The sequence below is a fragment of the Arvicanthis niloticus genome, chromosome 6, assembly GCF_011762505.2.
Source record: "Arvicanthis niloticus isolate mArvNil1 chromosome 6, mArvNil1.pat.X, whole genome shotgun sequence".
In the NCBI taxonomy this organism is placed as follows: Eukaryota; Metazoa; Chordata; class Mammalia; order Rodentia; family Muridae; genus Arvicanthis; species Arvicanthis niloticus.
Genome location: NC_047663.1, coordinates 39,082,926 through 39,104,338, shown reverse-complemented (window position 1 = coordinate 39,104,338; position 21,413 = coordinate 39,082,926). Strand labels below are relative to the sequence as shown.

Here is a 21,413-nt window from a genome sequence, read left to right as displayed (position 1 = left end):
GTCTGTCTCTGGATATGAATTATAGACACAGACATGTAATAGGTCCAAAACGGAAGTGAGAAAAGATCCAGACTTGGGATTTTTTTTTCTTTTTTTTGTCAACTTAACTCACACAGTGCCCTGTTCTGAAAGGAAGTGCACTTACCCTCCACCTGCACCATCAGTCAGACACGATAATCATGGCCTGAATTCTTGGCATCCGACAGAAATCCTTTTCTCAGGGCCCTCTGGTCCATATTATGGCTGAATCATCCAAGTGCTGATAAATACCGAGCAGACCACTGGCGCGAGGCCTCGGAGATCCTTCACCCACACCCCTCCTTTCTCCACCTTAGGCGTTATACCATCACAATTTTTCATCTTTATCGTGCCCTTCCGCAGAGGCATTCAATAATGTACCCATTGTGCGAGTAATCTGAAATCCTTTTCGGCGAGCAATAGTATTTAGTAGTAATAAAACACTAATTTGTCTACCAAGTGACATATTTATAGGAGCTGTTTCCTTTGACATATTTTTATTATTTCTACTCATTTGCTAAGTACTTTCCAATACATATTTATGAAGCACATGCCTTTCCCCAAACAGTACTGAAAAAATAAATCACATTATTTCTTTTATTAGTAGCACCAAGGCTTCTAAGTCCTACTGCCCTGATTTCTGTTACTTCTGGAAGGCACCAGAAGAACTAATAGAGATGGAGCACCTACTATGTGCTGGTCTCTCTGTGAAAGGCTCTTTCCATAAATCATCTATTTAACTCCCCTGAGATACACATCTTACCAATAAGGAAAATGTAACTCCATACAGCATAAGATTTCTACCAGTAAAACAAACACATTATCTTGTCCAAGGGATTCTGCCAGGAAGAGTGCATCAGGGTACTGAACCTGGGTCTTTCCTTGATGCCAAAGTCCTAAATCACCAGCCATGGGCCACTCTAACGTCTCAGGATATGACACTCCATAAAATCAGCCAGTCATGGTGGGTTTGTTTTTAATTCCAGTACTGGAGAGGCAAAAGGCAGGTGGATCTGAGTTCCAGGACAAGGGGGAAAAATCTGTGTCTGGATGTGTGTGTGTGTGTGTGTGTGTGTGTGTGTGTGTGTGTGTGTGTGAAGCTGTTGCCAGCTAGTGAGGGCACGCACATGCTTTTAATCTCAGCACTTGGGAATCAAAATCCTACTCTTTTACAGAGAGAAAGAGAAAGAGAGACACACACATACAGAGAGAGAGAGAGAGAGAGGGAGAGGGAGAGGGAGAGAGAGAGAGAGAGATCGATGGTAAATATCTGCCTGAGTATGGAGCTGGTGTACTAGTAATTAAAAATTAAAACCAGGACCTTAGACATGCTAGACAGTGCTTTATTACTGAGCAACACCTGACTGGTAATATACCTTGCTCTTATTAAAAATAAGGGACTGGAAGGATGGCTTAGCAACTAAGAGCACTTGTTGATCTTGCAGAGAATCTGGGTTTAGTTTCCAGCACCTATATAGTGGCTCACAACTACCTCTAACTCCAGTTCCAGGGGATCCAACACTTTCCTCTGGCCTCCATAAGCACCAGGCACAAACACGGTGCACATATCTACACACAGGCAAAACATTTATATACATAAAATAAATTTTTTAGACGATAAAATGAATAAAGCAAGCAAGCGAACAAACAAAGCCAGTTGAGTTGACACAGACCTATATAATCCCAGCACCCTGGAGGGAAAGGAGGAGAACCAATCCAAGGTTCAAGATCTCACTGGGTCAGACACCCTTCCTCCAAAAAATAAAAATAAAAAGTCATATGTGTATGTATCTATGTATATATGTACCTATGTACGTACGTATATCTTGGTCTCTGTTCTATTGCTGGGAAGAGACACTATGATCAAGGCGACTCTTAGAAGACATTTCATTGGGGCTGGCTTATTGTTTCAGAGGTTTAATCCATTATCATCACGGTGGGGAGCATGGCAGCACACAGGCAGACAAGATGCTAGAGACTTAGGTGAGAGTTCTACATCTGGAACCACAGGTAGCAGGAAGAGAGAGAAACTGGGCCTGGCTTGGGCTTTTGAAACTTCAAAGCCTACCCCCAGCAACACACTCCCTCCAACAACACCACACCTCCTAGTCCTTCTCAGTGACTAAGCATTCTTATTCAAACCACCACAATGTGGTGTACAATGTATACACACATATAAGTAATATAGAAATATACACATTATTTTATAATTTCAGCTGTACATAGGCATCACCAACACAAAGAACTGGACAGCTGAAACTCTACCCAGACATCTCCAAGCCAGAATACAGAGAAAGCCTAGCAGGCTCTGCATGCATCTAAATCCCTTATCTCCTCCTGGCCCTCATCTCAGGCATGCGCAGAGCCTGCTGTTTTCATTCAGCTCTCTTTCACACACTTGCTATCTGCCTTCTCTGAAGTATTTGTCATTCTCTCTTCCCTGGGGGAAACCAGGAAGAGCAGATAAAGCCGATCTCTGATCTAGCTTTTTATGGTGAGCTCAGCTCAAAGAGGGTTGAGATCCGCAGCCTCCGCTGTTGGGGCAAACTATGAAAAAGAATTTTGTTAAAATATTTACATATTTTCAGCTGAAAGCAGCAAGAGGTTGAGAAAAGAAAGTCTGGCATCGATTAGGAGTCAAGTTTAGACTCCCATGCTGTCTTAACCAATACATGTCCTAAAACCCCAACGAGCTCCATTTAGTCTGTAAAATGAAGAGATTCCCAGCACCACTCAGCTTGTCCTAAGCCCACAGTGAGTCCTGTGCTAAGGCACTGAGCACACAAACAAGCCCACCCATTGTCTAATTCCTCCACACAAGTCTAGCATCCCTAGAAGGACCACAGCAGGTGCCTCCAAAAAGGCTGAGCCCGAGCCCCAACTCCATGACCGTTTCTCTAAGACTACCACTGAGGCACTGTGGTAATTTGAATGTGGAGAAGCTGTGGGCTTTTTTTTTTTTTTTTAATGATTTATTTATTTATTTTATGTATATGAGTACACCATTGCTCTCTTCAGACACACCAGAAGAGAGCATGAGACCCTATTGCAGATGGTTGTGAGCCACCATGTGGTTTCTGGGAGTTGAACTCAGGACCTCTGGAAGAACAGTCTGTGCTCTTAACCGCTGAGCCATCTCTCCAGCCCGCTGTGGGCTTTTTTCATCTCTGTCCTCTCTTCTCTGTTGGTTTTATCTTCAAGCTTGTTGCCTTCATTAAAACCTAGCTGTAGCCACTCTAAACATTAGGCCATATATGACAATGTCTACGTGCAGGGAAGGGATCCTCTCCTTGTGTCCTGTGAAGAACAAGGAAAACTCAGAGCTTGCTGATGACTGTATCCCACTGATGCAGAACTGCCTCAAGTTCCACCACCAGTGTTTGAATGCCTGGCCCACAAGGAGTGACACTATTAGGAGGTGTGGCCCTATTGGAGGAAGAGTGTTACTGTTGGGGTGGGCTTTGAGATCCTACCTCAAGTTCCACCCAGTGCAGTAAAGAGACCCTCCTTCTGGCTGCCCTAGGATCAGAACTGCTCCTCCAGCAATGTGTCTACCTGCACCTTGTCATTCTTCCTAGCACGATGAACCTCTGAAACTAAGCCAGCCCCAATTAAATGTTGTCCTTTATAAGACTTGCCTTGGTTATGTGTCTCTTCACAGCAACACAAACCTTAACAGACACCATTTCCTTTTCCACTACAGAACTAGACACACCCACCACTTGAAGCAGTTCTGCACCAGTGGGACACAGTCATCAGGAAGCTCTGAGTTTTCCTTGTTCTTCACAGGACACAAGGAGAGGATCCCTTCCCTGCACGTAGACATTGTCATATATGGCCTAATGTTTAGTGGTTATAGCCAGGTTTTAATGAAGGCAACAAACTTGAAGATAAAACCAACAGAAAAGAGAGGACAGAGATGGCAAAGCTGATGCCTTCTCCACATTGGGTCATTGCACTGATCAAGCTTGGCATCAGAGTCTCAGGGATGAGAAACCTTCCTTATCATTGATGCCTAAGTGGGGTTTTGTTACTTGCTATGGAAAGCGGCCTCAATAATACATGGATTTTTTTTTTTTTTTTAAGTCCTGTCAGGAAAGCTCAGCTTCCTGACTTGAAACCATCAAGTGCTATTGCACAGTAGGTATTTAACATTAATTTTGTCTAATTTCAAATAGCCATACAATGAGCTCCTTGTATCACGGTGAAGGTGAAAAAAGACAAAAGACTGTGGGGAGCTAATGGCTATCCACATCAAGACAGAAACAATCCTACATTGCTCTCTTAATTTTTTCTAGTCTGAGGATCAAATCTAGAGCCTTGCCCGTGCTGGGCAAGCTTTCTACCGCTGCTGAATACTCCCAGGCCACCCTCTGATATCTCTAAAATGCATTAAAGCCATTCATTCACAGGCTCCAACAAACACAGAAAGAACAAGAGAAGAACAGACACAGAAGGCCTTGAGTTCTGCTACCAGAACTGTCACATTTAACACCTTGAGTTCTTTCTCTTAACAAAATGAGATGGGAGCTGGGCATGTTCTCAGTGGTGAAAGCTTTGCCTTGCACATGGTAGGCCCTGGATTTGAGTCGTCCCACTGTGGGGGTGGGGGGGGTGGTAGACATTCCAGGATCAATGATCCTTATGGGTCTCTCATATTGTGCCGTTGTTCTACAGTTCTCGGTCATATATGAAACACTTGAAATCACCACAGGCAGGACACAGGGCAGATCCACCCAGGGCAGAGCAGGCAACCAGGCTCCTCCTTGAATACTAGGGCCCCTACCTCATAGTGGTTCCCTGCAAAGCCGCGTTAAGAAACTGAAACATTCCATGAGCATGCTTTGACTAATTGGTACTATCTGCTATGAGGTCTCAATGCCCAAAGAGCATCAGAAGTGGCCAGTATCTGTTTCTCCTGGTTTAATGTATTGCTTCTCACTAGGGTTGCAAGAACCAACCTGCAGCCAACCAGCCATGGTGTAGATACCAGAGGCTGGTGTCTTTGGGGGTCTTCTACGGAAGACAGTGTGAGAGTTTAAGTTCACCCATGTTGTCGTTCGTCATTCATCCTCCATTCTTCAGACCTATTTCTACCCCCACTATGCCCATCACCTGTAAATGTCTTATTTTCCTTTTTGTTACATTTTTATTATCAGGTGTGAGAGGGCATAGATAGGCCACAGGATGTATGGAAGTCAGAGAACAACTTGCAAGAGTCACATCTCTCTTTCCATTATGGAGGACCCAGCCAGGGATTGAACTTGGTGGCAAAGCATCTTTATTTGCTGAGGCATCTCACTGGCCCTAAATATCAGATCTTGTAACTGTGTTCCCTCTTTCTTTTGGCTAAGACACAAGTAATTATACAACAAGCTCTCTAACCAAGCATGACCTTCCTATAAAAACTGTGGTCCATAAACAATCCAGATCACTTCTCTCTGCCTTTTATTTTCCATTTCCTGGTACCATCCTCCCCTTTCAGCCAGAGTTACGACTCTCAGATGGATGGCCACAGTGTTGGTAACAGACAGGGGGTTATTTTATTCACTAAGACACGAGGCTGTGGTACAGCTGGCAGGACGAGAGGTGTAATTATACTGCATCTTAGCACCACCAGCAATGAATTTCTGTATAAAAGACTAGATTTGCCATGTATTATTTACGCCGGCATCAATTTTCCCAGCTGGCTCTATTTACTGTGCAAATTCTCCTGTGTCTGTTTATGGGTTAGGCCACGGTTCAGCACCTCTGGTTACTCTATACTGAGGAAGCACCCCATAGGGCACCATGCATATGAAACAAGTGTCTGGTTCACTGGGAGCAGGTCATATCCTTCCTCCCTGGTAAATTATATCCCTGGGACAGCAGCGAGCTATGTTCTCACCTATCAGGGTGAGGTATGCAGGTGTGTGAAACACAGTCAGCAAGCAGGGAAGAGAGCACTCCAACCTTCTTAGGGGGAAATCAGGTGACTGTAGGGCTCAGAGGGCCTCCTTGTTTATATATATATATAATTCTTAAATATATATATATATTTAAGAATAGGACATGCATAAAGATGTTTCATTTCTGAGGTTGTTTCTATTAACTCGCAGTACCATCTTGCAGATGGAAAAACAGAGGCCAAAATAAATGGGGGATGGGGGAACAAAGGTTTCCCGCTCAATTACTGTGTGAGGGATGAGTTTAGGAGCCAATGGTGACACACAGGACCAGGAAACTATTCACGAAGGTACTACTGTGTTTCTTCAGTGAGGCCCCAAGCTAGGGTGACCTCAACCCACACTGGAAACATTTGAGATCCTGATGGACTTCTAGGTCCCTCCTACTGTAGCATCTTCTGGCCAATGGTGCCATGGGATCCCACACAGTGAAGCTGGGGGAACTGAGGTTTGTCTTCTGATGTCCCATGTGGCAGTGGACATAGCTGCCTGGGAAGAAAAGCTGTGAGGGCCTTGAGGCTGTCCCTTTCCCAGTCAACAGTGTCACGTCTGTTTGCCAGGCAATTCTGGGCTCTGCTCCTCAGTCCCCAATGTCCCAATGTCTATTATCTCCTGCAGACCCGTTGGCTAGAAGAAGAGATAGGAGAGGGGTAGACAGAATTAAGCAATCTAGGTGGTTGGCTTTTGTTTCAGGGTTTCAGCATCAAAGAATCCTTCAATGAGATACACGTGGGCATGGAAACCACTCTCTCCAGGATCCAAGATTCCTGGCATCCCCTGATTTGGCTCACCTGTCGGGGAGACTTGGTCAGACATACTGTTCGTTGGCTGCTACCTAACGTTCCAGCCCCCTCAATGACATCCAGGAGAATCCGGGTACTGGGCACAAAGCTCCAGGAGCGTCCAAGGGCAGGTTTGAATCTTCTACCATCCCTGTCTCGAGTCAAGTGGTTGGTCACCTGCAGATATGGACAGCTTCCTTTTACAGACAGGAAATTTGACTTATGACTCTCCCTGGTGCTAGAACTTATAGCTGAATCTAGACCTACAACTTAGGTTTCCTGACTTGTACCCAGCTTTCCACAAAGCCTCAGTGCTTTATGCCTGACATCAATCAGATATGGGACATTGGGTACCTTTATTTACTGTTTCCTAAAGTAGAGCCAGTACTGTACTTGTGCCTTTCACTGGCATCCTGAGAACGGTGTAACCAGCCCTTTGTGTATGGGGAAGAGAAAGTTTGATGAGGAGTCCCAATCTGGGACTAGACTTAAGCAAGCAGACCAGCCACAGAGGGACCCAGACCACAGCTCCTGAGAATAGCAACTATGGTTCCTTCCATACTCTTTATGCCAGAGACTGACCCCTAAGCACCCACAAACACCTGGAAGCCAGTAGATGGAGACCCAGGACCCATTTGAAAGAGCAGGAAACAGGTCCTTTCACAATGCCTGCAGGTGCACAAATTAGTATATTTCCTCAAAATTGGGCGAGCTAGACAATTTAAAGTACATAGAGTTGGGTGTGGAGATGTGTGTCTGTAGTCCCAGTCCCTCATGAGCAGTCTAGGAGTTTGAAGCCATCCTGAAAGCCTAGTAAGACACTGTGTCAAGAACATAAAGGCTATGGGCAGTGGTGGCGCACGCCTTTAATCCCAGCACTTGGGAGGCAGAGGCAGGCGGAATTCTGAGTTCGAGGACAGCCTGGTCTACAGAGTGAGTTCCAGAACAGCCAGGGCTACTCAGAGAAACCTTGTCTTGAAAAACCAAAAAAAAAAAAAAAAAAAAAAAAAAAAGAGTTATGTAGAGAAACCCTGTCTCAAAAAGATTTTCATTAGTTTTAATTATATGTATATACATATGTTTGCATTTGAGTATGTGTTTGTGAGTACAGGTGCCCGTGGAGAGGAGAATAGGGCAGCACTGGGTCTCTTGGAGCTGGAGTTACAAGTGGTTGGGGCCACCAAACTTCCTTTTAAACACCCCTCCCCCCCAAGCTGGTAGTGGTCATGCCTTTAATTCCAGCACTTGGGAGTCAGAGGCAGGTGTATCTCTGAGTTCCAGGCTAGCTTGTTCTACAGAGAGAGTTCCAAGACAGCCAGAGCTGTACAAAGAAATCCTGTTTCAAAAAGCCAAATACACACACACACACACACACACCCCACACACACACCCCAAAAGGCAGGTTAGTAACACCTTTCTGACCTGTAGGAGCTGGGTTCTGTGTTCTGTCCTTTGAAGGGCTATAAAGTTCCAAACTGACATTTAAGAGAAACAGAGAGCTAGAAATTACCACCACTGCCACACCCAGCTCCCGGGCCAGGATCTTGAGCTCTCGGGACAGCTGCATCATCAAGGCCAGGCCTGGGGGAAGGAGAAGACAGGAGGAGCAGCCAGGGCCAAAGGACCGGGCTGGGAGATGAAGTCCCCACCTTGTCCCCAGGCTCTCTTTCTGTTCCTTACCTTCCCTCTGCTGACCTCCCAGAAGTGGGGCGACAACTGCAGTGACAGAATCCACAATCACAACCTTCACAGTGCCTGAAGAAGCTGCCGCCTAAAGGAATGGGGGAAAAGCAGGTAACACAAACAAATGACCTCTAGGGCCCGCCCTGGGCATTGATCCTCAGTTAGAAGATGGAGGCCAGTGGGATGGCTCCGCAGATGTGGGCGATTGCAGCACAGCCTGATAACCTGGGTGTGATTCCTAGAACCCAAGGAAAGGTGGAAGGAGAAAACCAACTCCTGAGAGTTGGCTTCTCTGACAGACAGACACAGACAGACAGACAGACACACACACACACACACACACACACACACACACACACACACAAGTTTAGGTTGGGTGGTGGTACACGCCTTAATCCCAGCACTTAGGAGGCAGAGGCAGGCAGACATCTATGAGTGCCAGGACAGCCAGGGCTATACTGAGAAACTGTCTCAAAAAAACAAAAACAAAACAAATAAACAAAAAACAACAAAACAATGAAACAAAAAGGTTAACTCTCAAGAAAAGAAGAAGACAAAGAAGAAGAAGGAGGAGGAGGAGGAAGAGGAGGAAGAGGAGAAGAAAGTTGGTCATAAACAACTTTTTCCAACCAAATACAGCTGCACAGGCCTCCCACACCCATTTATAAATCTAACAGACTCCAGTAGATCTCGGAGACAGAGAGGGTTTAAGTCATAGGACACCACAAACACTCATTCAGGAATCCCCATGCAGAGTCCAGTGGTGACCTCCTCCACCTGGGGTACTGTTAACCCCTTCTCTTCTGAAACCCCTCAGTGCTGCTTGCTTCCACTTCAAGCTCCCAAGCTGCATTTTCTGAAGAGTGAGCTCTCCACTAAGGAGCCCAGGGCCTGGGGCATGCTGGCCAGCATTCTACCCCTGAGTTACACCCTTAGCCCTATAGACTTCTGATTTCTATCCCTGGATCTTACTTACCTCCTAAACCCTCCTAGCCCATAGCTACCACGGTCTTCCTTTACCCACTCCCTTACTTCTCAGATCCTGACTCTGCTACTACTATGTGTTGTTTCCACCATCCACTGGCCAAAACATTGGCTATTTGCATTTTTGTTCTGCCTTTTGTGTGCCTTAATTCCAGCCTGGGACTGTATCAATCATCCAGCCTCCAGGTCTTAGCCCATTACCCATGTGTCTAAGGGAGGACGGCAGAAATGGGAGAAGGTAAACAACCAGCTTAGGCCCCCATTGTCCCTGCCCTGTTAAATGGCACAGGCACAGCAAGTCCTTTGCTGCTCTTGGAGAACCTATGAGTTTGATTTTCAGTGCCCACATGATGGCTCACAACCTTGTGTAACTCCAGTTCCAGTGCAATCAAATGTCCTCTTCTTGCCTCCAAGGAAACAAGCAAGAATACCAAGCAAGCATACCAAGCATAAACATCCATACACATAGAATACAATTTTAAAATCTTAGAACAATTTTTAAATTAAAACAACAACAAACCAAACAAATGCCATTAAAATCTCCTTCTCCTTTTCTTCTAAACATTAGTCCTAACATGTTCAGGTACTAGGTAGAAATCTCCCAATATCAGTGACTATGAGTCCAGTCCCTGGCTCAAGAGATCTATAAAGAGAACATTTGTGGAGTTTTTTGTGTGTCCTTCCCCCCACCATGGGCAGGCCTGAGAGACCTTGTTTACCACAACATGACCAAGTGATAGGATCTAGGTGGAGTTACCCACGTTGGCTGCCCAGAACACAGAAGCAGAACTGCCCCTGGGCTTGCCTTGAGATATCTCTTGCCGTGACCTGGAACGGACTATGGATTATCCCACCCATCTGAAACCAGGAGGGGTTGTGGGTTGGGTCTTCCCCTTTAAATTGAGAGCTGAACATTAAAGCTTTGAGCCTTGATCAGAGAACTTTGTCTTGGCTTCATCTCTTCTCACCCTCCGTCCCCTTTCATTCTCAGCCCCCCTTTCAGGTGAACCCAGTTGACTTGTGGCATCAGGCGGCTACATTTGAGGCCACATTTTTGTTTGGTTGGTTGGTTGGTTTTGAGACAAGCTAACTCTATGTAGTCCTTGTCTGTGCTGAAACTCACTCTGTAGACCAGGCTGGTCTTGAACTCACAGAGATCCACCTGCCTCCACCTCCTGGGTACTGGGATTAAAATCATTCGACACGACAACTGGCACAAAAGTTTTTCTAATTGATTTCAGTGAGTAACACAGAAGTGAAGAAAATATAACCCTGGACTCAAGGAGCTCACTGTTGTCCAGGGCTGGTGAGCCTGTAAACAAGGAAGCACAAGAATTAAGCACCAAGGAATTCCACTTGGGGGCTAGGGGCGTGCATGTGCAAACACAGCTGGAGATGTTACACTCAGTGGACACATGCATTCCAAATAAAGTCTGTGGTCAGACACCTGCCTGCATACAGGCAACACCTGGCCAGCTGGGGAAAGCAGAAACAGGCATGTCAGCAAGCTCACCTGCTGGGCCATGGTGCCCCGAAGGTCCTGCAGCACACCTAGCATCTGGAAGATGTCAAATGAATGCACCACCTGTATCCTCTGGAGAGCACTTGCCTGGAGGGGTGAGAAAGAGAAGCAGAGACTTGGAGAGGGGATCCAGGAAAGCCAGGAAGAGTAATCACAAAGCTGGAAGTACAAAGAGGCACTTAGACACAGCTCTGGCATCCAAAATGGCAAATGGATTTTGCCTAATGGGCTGGATCTCACAGTGGTGACTACCTGGGTGCCGAGCTGTAAGACATTCAGAATTCAGCAGAAAGGACGGATATGATTGATTAGTGATGCCTGCCATACACAAGAAATGGGCTGGAAACACAGATGCTAGGTGTTTGCTTGCTCTGATTTATGGTAAGCAAGGCCTTAAAGTTCTTGGAGAGTCAGTGTGGGTGGCAGCCAAGGTGGGACGGTGACATCAACATGAGCAGCTTTAGGAATGCCGGAGACTCTCCAGGTTCAAAGTGAAAATGATTCCCACAGATGGTGTAAACCCTCATGTATAGAGTCATGAGGTCTCCTAGCATCAGTGTTTTCCAGGACCCCAGCCACCCTGCCCCTACCTGTTTCTCCTCATCTTGGGTTCTAGCCTGTAGTAGCTGGAGGAGGCGGGACGCTGTCATTCCTCCATTGGAGTCCACATACAGTACATTCTGCTGCAGGCTGTGGGCCACGTTTGCAGCCACACAGAGACACACCTTCAGAGACAAGATGGGGTGCTGGGTAAACCTAAACCTTTGGAGAAGAGGGAGGGCCACCAGGCAGCTCTCCATCACATCCTGCCCAGACTCCAACAACAAACACTTGCCAAAGTCATATCCATTCTCAGCACCCATCTGGTCTGTTCTGACCACAAAACCCACAAGGACACCTGCAAGCAGCCCCCTCCCTGGGAATCCAGGACAATGCACCCACTTCCCCCAATCCTCCCCTGACTATTGGACCCATAGGTACCTGGGTTTTGCCGCTCCCTGGGCCACCCACAATTTCAGTCACCTCCCCAGTATAGAGGCCAGCATCAAGTAGTTTGTCCAGGCTGATGGTAGAAGAGAGAATGGGAGATGGGCAAAGAGAGGAGAGAAGAAACTGCATTAAACATGCAGATAAATTTGGGAAGTAAACAGGCACGGTAACATATGCCTTTGATCCCACTATGTAAGGAGCAGGTCCTTAACAGAGCTGATCCATATTGTAATGGGAAAGAAAACAAGTTTGGACAAGTCCAGAAAACAAGTCTGGACATGTTTTGAAGTATTATGATAACCAAAAGTCCACCTGCAAGGAAGTCACAGCCCACAGATAACAGGACACATCTGGTTATCTGCTGTGTAGATCAGAAGTAACCCCAATTCAAGCATAAAAGAGGAGCCCCCGGCCGGAGCATTTTATCACACTGGTAGCCATGACTGGCTAGCATGATCCTCCGTTCAGGCCTCCTCTGCAGCCAAGAAACCAAGCACTCTGCAGCATGGATCATCAAAGCAGAAGTCGAGAGACCAACACCCCTATCTTGGTGGTCAAGCACTCTCCAGACCTGAGCTGCTGGAAACTGCAGTATAACCCACAATTATTAATGTACTTATTGCTATGCTTATTTCTTTGGTAATTAACAATTTATCATTTGTGTTAACTGTGCTGACACTGATAGAGTCAATGCATAGGAAATGTGGCAATACCTCGTTGTTACAATAGCTTTGGCATTGGTGATAATATATTGTTTGCTGTGCATTATTAAAGAGCAATTAAATATCAAACCTCTGTCTCTGGTGTACTCTCTCCTCTCTCGTGGAACTGACCATTTCACAGTCAATCCTGTATACGATTCCTGAGTGGAGAGGACCTGTCACTCCTCTCCCCACAGGGACCCTAAAACCTTATCACAACCTGCTCACAACAGATAACATACTGGGCTCGAGACACACTATCAGGGAGATGAGGTCAACATCGACATAATGAGACCCTGGTTCAAAAAACCAAACAACAACAACAACAAAAAACCCCACATATCCATAATAACACACATATATATGTATATATGTATGTATGTATGTAAACAAACAAAAAACCATACATATGTATGTATGTATGCATACTCTGCTCAGGACCAGGGCTGAATTTTCTGTGTTGCAGCCTGGACCATACACCTACCTCCCTAACTCCGCTCCATCTGTGTGTGTGTGTGTGTGTGTGTGTGTGTGTGTATGTATACACTTGTGTACATATATAGTTTGGTGTTCTTTGTTTTTGGAGAGGCAGCTTAATAGTAATGGTAGAGTGTTTGCATAGCATATGCAAAGCCCAGAGTTCAACTTCTGGTAACAAGGGAAAAAAAAGAAAGGTTGGGGAAAGTTGGCATTCACTAATGTAGTTTTGTAATCCATGAACACAGAACGTCTCTGCATTTATCTGGGTCACCTTTGATCTTCTTCACCAGCATTTCTAATTTTCAGCATACAAATTCTACACGGGCTTTGTCAGGTTTAGACCCAAGTACTTCATTTTCTTACACGCAGCGGCAAATGGAGCTGCGTTTCTAATTCCAGTTCTCATATGTTCATCGTGAACTCAGAGAAATGCAATTGATTTTTATGTGTTGATCTTGTATCCCCAGACCTTGCTAAACTCACTTATTAGTTCTGGGAGTTTGTAATTATGTTTTATTTGCCTGTTTTTGTCTGCCTCCCTCATCTGGTAGGAACACTCTGGGGCCTTTATCCCTGATATATCTCCGGTATTAGCACAAAGCCGAAAAGGCCCTGAAGGCACACAGTAAATGTTACTGAAGAAAAGGACAGCGGTTTGACTGTCAAAACTCTAGCTGTGGAAGCTTGAGATGAACCTCAAAACATGGCCATTTCCTAGGCCCAGTTCTGCCCCTGAACCACCATCAAACAGGTTACTGCCCTTCACATTCTGCCCAGGACACGAGCTTTGGTTTCCATATCCCAGGCTGGACCAATGCCTGACCATGCCCTGCCCATCCTTACTCTGCATTACCAATCACGGACTGTAGGCCTCTGAAGAGGTTCCTGATGACCAACCACGTCCTATCAGCACATGGCAAACAGCAACCAATCACTACTCCTCTGCCTATTTTAACTCAGGAGCCACAGGTTCCCCCGCCAGTCAACCTGCTTTGGTTCTTATACCACCCTGTGGCTTCTTGGAGCACGGTACATTCTGTGTCTTTTTTTTTTTTTTTTTTTCAAGACAGGGTTTCTCTGAGTAGCCCTGGCTGTCCTGGAACTCACTCTGTAGACCAGGCTGTCCTCGAACTCAGAAATCCGCCTGCCTCTGCTTCCCAAGTGCTGGGATCAAAGGCGTGCGCCACCACCGCCCGGCATTCTGTGTCTTTTTAATAAGCATCTACTTAGTAGGTCTCCAGCCTCAGCCTCTCCTGAATCCCATTCTCCTGGAGACATGGGAAGCCCTGTTCCATCACAGCGGTTCCTCTCCGCCTGTTCTCCCAGGATGGGGCCCAGATCAACTGCATCAGCAACACAGTCAGAGATTCTAGAGCTAGATCCTGCTCTGGACGTTTAAATACTCCATTGAGGTGGGGGCTGACATAACAGCTCAACCAATAACAGCGCTTGTCTTGCAAGCATGGGGACCTTAGCTTGATCCCCAAAACCTACATAAAAAACTGTGAGGAGCTGGAGAGGTGGCTGAGCAGCTGGCTCACAACTACCCAGGGCATCTGTTACCTCTAGTCTCTCCAGGCCCCTGCAAACATGCACATACTTACACACAGATACATATACATGCTAATTAAACTAAAGTAAATTTTAAAAGAGGGAAAAAAAGTCAGCTGTGCTGATGTACATTTTTTTTTAATTTTGTTTTATTCTATTTTAATTTTTGGTCTTTCGGGATGGAGCTTCTCTGTGCAGCTCTGGCTGTCCTGGAACTCACTCTGTAGACCAGGCTGGCCTCACACTCAAAGGTCCGCCTGCCTCTGCCTCCCCAGTGCTGGGGGGTTAAAGGTGGTGGTATGCATTTCTAATTCCAGTGGTGGGAAGGCTGAGGCAGGGATTCCCTGAGGCTCACTGGCCAGCTAACCTAAGCTAGTAAACTAGTTCCAGGCCCTGCATCAAAATCAACATCTGGAGACTAGAGAGATGGTTCAGGGGACAAGAGCACTGGCTGTTCTTACAGAGGGCCAGGGTTCAATTTCCAGCACCCACATTGCAGTTTATAACCATCTGGAACTCCAGTTATAGAGAGGTCTGATACTCTCTTCTGACTTCCAAGGGCACCAGGAATGAATGCGGTACACAGATATATATGCAGCCAAAAGACACATACACATGAAAATGAAAAATATGAAATAAACAAGGTGGATGGTCCCTAAGGAATAACATCTGCTGTCCTCTGGCGTCCATGTGTACATGTACACATGCACACACAGAGAGAAAGACAGAGAGGGAAAGGAGAGAGTCAGGGAGAGGCAGAGAAAGAGCGAATTCTCTGCTATTGGATGTATGCTCAAGTTTGAGAATCAATTCTCTCTGCACATTAAAAGGTCTTTCTGGGTTTTTTCTTCTCTTTTCTTTTTTGTCTTAACTCAGGCTGGTATCAGATGGTCTTCCTATCTCAGCCACTTAACAGCTGGGACTAGGCACAACCCCTCCCCCCACCCCCACCCCCATAGCCTCTATCAGCAATTGTCTGGAGTCACCAAGAACATAAAAAAACATCAAAAGACTGCTTATAACCCTTCCTTGGTGACTCCAATCTGCAGACAAATTTGGGAAACACTGTCTTTGACTGATTAAATAAAAGTTCTAAGCGGGCAGTGGTGGCACACGCCTTTAATCCCAGCACTTGGGAGGCAGAGGCAGGCGATTGAGGCCAGTCTGGTCTACAGGGTGAGTTCCAGGACAGCCAGGGCTACACAGAGAAACCCTGTTTCGAAAACCAAAACAAAACAAAACAAGTTCTATTGGCAGAACCCAAAAGTGAGTATTTCTTTTCTTTTTTTCTTTTTTTTTTTTTTTTTACAATTCCCAAGTAGTCATAGGGAAGACTGAATCACTGGTTTTGACTCTGTTGTGGAGAGCTTTTGGAGCTGCTTGGCAGGAATCTGACATTGGCCAAGGACAAGGAAGTAATCTAATTTTAGGCTAAAACAGGGAAGTAATTTCAGGCAGGAATCTAAATTTTAGGCTAGAACGAAGACGTAGGCCTCAGGCACGAATATGACTGTGGGCTAGGACAGGGAAGTAGGCTCAGATATTTTGGTCATCCTGATAGGCCCTTAGAAAGAGTGAGCACTGGAGTGATCTTTGCTTATTGCCTTGCTTGTCCCTTTACTATTTGCACTTATTGTATTGCTAGTTCCTCAACCTAGAACTGACCTAAATACTTGCATGTAATTAAAATGGTATAAAAGCAAATTGGGAAAAAATAAACCCTTCAGTCTCAGAACTGGCTGGGGTCACATCATGCTACAATACTGTCTAATCTAATCCTCTTTTATCTTCTTTGTTTTTGTTTTGTTTTGAGACAGGGTTTCTCTGTATAGCCCTGGCTGTCCTGGAACTCACTCTGTAGACCAGGCTGGCCTTGAACTCAGAAATCCGCCTGCCTCTGCCTCCCAAGTGCTGGGACTACAGGCATGTGCCACCACCACCACTGCCCGGCTCTCTTTTATCTTCTTAATCCTCACTCTTGCACTGTAAAACCTGTTGACTGACTGGGCTGGCTTACTCACTCTAGTTAAGAGCCCATCACATGATAGGCTGTGGTGGTGCACATCTTTAATTCCAGCACTTGGGAGGCAGAGGCAGGTGGATTTTTCAGTTTCAGGCCAGCCTGGTCTACAAAGTGAGTTCCAGGACAGCCCAGGGCTACACAGAGATACTCTGCCTTGAAAAAAACAAAACAAAGAACCCATCACATAGGGGGTGGACTGGAGAAGGCTCAGCAGCTAAGACTGCTTGCTGCTCTTAAAGAAGACTTCAGTTTTGTTCCTAATACTAGTTTGGCCTTGAATGCACAGAGATCTACCTGCCTCTGCCTTCCTGTGCTGGGATTAAAGGTGTGTCCCACCATGCCCAGCTAAAATAAAATCTTTTGTTTTTTAAAGTATAAAATAGAGTTTATTCAGGGCATGGGGAGGGGGGTTAAGAGGGTAGTAGAGGCAGAGAAAGACAGAGACAGAGAAGTAGAGGAATAAAGGACTAGAGGCTGGCCATGAGCACGTGGAAAACAGAGGGAGAAGGGAATGGGGAGGGGGGGAGGGAAAGCAAGAGAATGAGAAAGCAAGACAGCGAGGGCAAAATAAAACCTTAAAAAAAAAAAAAAAATCAGGGCTAGAGAGATGGCTCAGAGGTTAAGAGCACTGACTCTTCTTCCAGAGGTCCTGAATTCAATTCCCAGCAACCACATGGTGGCTCACAACCATCTGTAATGGGATCCAATGTCCTCTTCTGGTGTGTCTGAAGACAGCTACAGTGTACTCATATAAATAAATAAATAATATTTAAAAAAAACAACCACATACTGGGCTGTGAGGCCCTGCCTCCATAAGGTACTTCCAAATCTGCCCGCTAAACAACTTCCATTTGCATTTCCATTCCTGACTCCTCCTACTGGAGTAGGGCCCCTAACCTTGATAACCGGTTCCCTCTGGGCACATCAATATGCAGAAGGACTCCAGGACTGCCTAGAAGGCAGAGGTTTCAGGAATTTCTTCCCAAGTCTCCCACTGAACTTCCTATTAGTTACTCTTCAGTCACTCATCCAGACACCTTGCCTCATGTTTCCTGAAAACCAACAGAGATGAACAGATAAAAGCTCTGGCTTGCAGGGCATAAAGGATGTCCTCATCTACAGCATCCCCACGGGGTCTGCCCTGCAAAGATCTACACTGTCCCTCAGCCCTCGGAGAAGGCCCACAAAAGACCCTGTTTAACAGGTTTAATGCCTGCTAATCACAAGTTTCACTAACTTTGCCTACAGCTTTACCTCCAAGGTTTCAAAGTTACATCCACTAGGTAGGCACAGCCCACTAGAGAGAAGTCTAAAACTAGCAAACCACAGTTTTTCCTTAAGATTTTTTTTTTTTACCAACGTATTTGAATACATTGTCACTCTCTTCAGACAAGCCAGAAGAGGGCACCGGATCCCATTACAGATGGTTGGATCTCATTACAGATGGCTGTGAGCCACCATGTGGTTGCTGGGAATTGAACTCAGGACCTCCGGAAAAGCAGTCAGTACGCTTAACCACTGAGCCATCTCTCCAGCCCACCTCCTTTGACTCTTTAAATCTACACCCTATCTCATGGTCTCTTCTCATATCTCTCCTTCAACATGTCTTCCATGGTCACAAATCCTGGATGGGATTTACACAACCTAAGCCAGCAGCACTAGATCCCTGCTGGCCTCTTCTGGCTGGCCTGTCTGCCCTGCACAGCTATGCCCATAGCTTACAAATACTTCACAGTGGCCTCTCACCTCCAAGTATACCTCGGAACAGTCAGCTGGAATTAAGATACTAAGCCCCACTCCTACAGAGAGCATCTGCATGGGTCTGGCACCCAGTAGGCACTCAGCCAATGCTTGATGGATTACAAACACAGACCCCCCCCAACCATCGAGAACAAGTACCAGACTGTGCAGACCTTGCCAAGAGAATGTGTTCTGGAACCAGCAAGGGCCAGACCAATCCAAAGACCTTTGTGATGGCAGCGTTATTCATCAAACTCCGCACAAATAGGCCGGGAGAGAGGTCAGACTTGCTTGGCCAGAAAATGCCAGTTGTCTTCCAATTCTTTCCCAACCCAAACAACAGGGCACAATGTAAGTGTTCTTTTCAGAGAGTATGCCGGTTCCCCCTGCTGCCTCAGATGGAAAAGGCAATAGGTTCTGGAGAAGATAACCCTGGGCTCACCTCTGCTGGCCCCTTTCTTAGGCTAACCACAAGGGAGGTCAATAACTTCTAACATTTATAACCTCGGGCAGCAGTTCTCAACCAGTGGGGTCACAACCCCTTTGGCGATTGCACAACCCTTTCACAGGGGTGGCAGATCTGACTATCTTGCTTATTAGATATTTACACTATGATTTACAGCCGTAGCAAAATTACAGTTATGAAGTAGTAGCAAAGCAATAATTTTTATGGTGTGTGGGGGCCATGACAACATGAGGAACTGTATTATAGGCTCACAGCATTAGGAAGGGTTGAAAAACCACTCACCTAGTGTCAGCGCAAAAGTGCAGACTCTCAGGAACTCGATCCGTCCCCGGGTCTCACTTGCTTTATTCTGAAGTATCATGGACTCTACTCAATAGTGGGGTACTAATGACATCTTAAGTTATAGGGCAGTGGTTCTTCACTGGGAAAAGTTAGCTTGTTGGGAGATACTGGGTCATATCTGGAGACCTCTTTATTGTTATTACTGGGGGCATCTTGGCATCTGATGGGTAGAGAGAAACCTGGGATGCAGCTAAACATCTCTCAATGCCCAGGATACCTCTATCCCAGCAAATAATTATTTGCCCTCTCCTCCAAGTATCAATAGTGTTGAGGCTAAGAAACCCTATCGTTTTACTCTAAGGAAAACTCAGGAGTCCACATGCCTGCAGATTCCTCTACAGCTCCAGACTGCCCTCCCTGTCCTCTGTAGCCTCAGCATGAGGCTCTGCTTTCACCTTGTCCAGGTTCGCATACAAACCTTCCGATGCCGGTGGACAGGATGGCAGTGGAAGTCTTCAGTTCCTCATAGAGATCTGCGCCATTCAAAGGGAAAGCCGAGAACTGCGCCAGCAACACCCTCCTCAGGGCAACCAGGGCCTGCCAATAGGGCGGACACTCAGGCTCCAGAGCGGCCAGACTGCCCCAAGAGCAGCTGCCCCGCAGAGCACTCTAGGTCTAGCGCCCCCCTTTATCAATTCCTAGGAACTCCGATCCTGCATCGTGGGAGAGCAGCTCTGGAAGACAGGGTGGAGCTTGGAGATCGGAGCTCACCTTGTACGACAAACCACACTTCTGCGCTACCTCCTCCAAGTCTGCAGCTGCCAGGTCTGCCACTGGAAAGAGAGCAGGTGCAACTGATTGGCAACAGGAATGGCTTAGCCTTGCCATGTTTGCCTTTTTCTGTTGTGAAATGGAATTAAGGTCTTATTCTACTTCCTATCAGGCACGCAGGCCCTGATGCAAGGGGCCCAGCACTCAGTAAAATCCTCTGCCTCGACTGCTACAAACCCAGCTTCTCCAGGAAGTCAGAGGAGTACGGCCCTCCTCCTGTAAGAGCAAAAGGCCCGGTACGTGTGTACTAAGACTACGGCGCCAACCTCCGGGATTGTGCCCATGAGGTCACCTGTTTTGATCTTTCGGCCCCTCAGAAGCTGGACGATCTCCTCGGTGAGGCCCGGGCACAGCCCTGCCCTGAGCATGCCCATATTCCCTGCAAACCCAGGAGCCCTAGGGGCTGTCTGTCACGTGGGCGCCAGCCGAGTGCCCCACTCTGGGCATTCCTCAGTTCTACTTAAGGAAAAGGTCCTGGCGTGCCAGCGCGGGACGAGGGGGCGGGAAGAAGATGCAGGACGGGATGAGGGACACTAACCCTTCCCAACACGCGGACTCCTGAGCCCGCCCCCTCCCGGCCGACGCTTCCGGGTTCCGCGTCCGGAGCGTCTTTTGTGGGCCAGGCCTGCAGCGCCATCTGCTGACCACGAGGGCAAACGAGCCAGCCACCTGCAAGCCGCAGAGTTGCACTGGGTGCTGGTCACAGCAAATATACGTGCACAAAGACAGAGACAGAGGCACAGACACACATTCATATTCTCTCTCTCTCTCTCTCTCTCTCTCTCTCTCTCTCTCTCTCTCTCTCTCTCTCTCTCTCTCTTCTCTTCTCTTCTCTTCTCTTCTCTTCTCTCTCTCTCTCTCTCTCTCTCTCTCTCTCTCTCTCTCTCTCTCCTATTTGCAAAGCTAGGGACACTCTCATTCTACCTAACTCAATACTTACTGAGTGAAGCACCCCTGACTTCTAGTAGCATTCATGTTAGAGAGACAATGAAAAGGAACCAACTCAGATCACTACAGATTGTATGATGGAGCTGAGATCCAGTGAAGTTCACAGAGGGCACCTGTGCCCCTGTACTTTCCAAATTTATCAACTTTTATCTTATGTATATAGATGTTTTGCCTGCATGGATATTTATTCACCCTTTGCATGCCTGGTACCCAAAGCAGCCAGAAGGGAGGGTCAGATTCCCCTGGACTGGAGTTACAGATGGTTATGAGCCACCATATGGGTGCTGGTCTTCTGGAAGAGCAGTCAGTGCTCTTAACTACTTAGCCATTTTTCTAGCCCCATGTTTTCCAAAGGTTTTAATGGGAGTAAGGGAACGCTTGACTACTTTGATTTTTTTTTTTATCACATCTATCGGAAGAAATAAATCGGTTTTATAAACCGCTCAGTTTACAAAATGAGCCAGGTT

At 46.5% G+C, this 21,413-nt stretch overlaps 1 protein-coding gene across 2 annotated transcripts; it reads right to left on the bottom strand.

Moving 5' to 3' along the window:
* Positions 1-481: 481 nt before the first annotated feature.
* Positions 482-20,561, bottom strand: Rad51d (RAD51 paralog D). Of its 2 annotated transcripts, none has more exons than XR_013111144.1 (10): positions 20,291-20,561; positions 19,939-20,000; positions 19,646-19,764; positions 11,916-11,997; positions 11,525-11,659; positions 10,926-11,021; positions 8,426-8,516; positions 8,168-8,326; positions 6,755-6,922; positions 482-6,590 (listed from the first exon to the last, which is right to left on the bottom strand). XR_013111144.1 is itself a non-coding variant. In XM_034508008.2 (10 exons), exons 1-10 carry the CDS (start codon positions 20,370-20,372, stop codon positions 6,507-6,509), a joined length of 990 nt encoding a protein of 329 aa, XP_034363899.1. In that variant the 5' UTR covers positions 20,373-20,554; the 3' UTR covers positions 482-6,506. The 2 variants fall into 2 exon arrangements, 1 of the variants encoding a protein (XP_034363899.1); XM_034508008.2 differs by having other exon boundaries at positions 8,256-8,326; positions 20,291-20,554.
* Between the last annotated feature and the right edge of the window lie 852 nt (positions 20,562-21,413).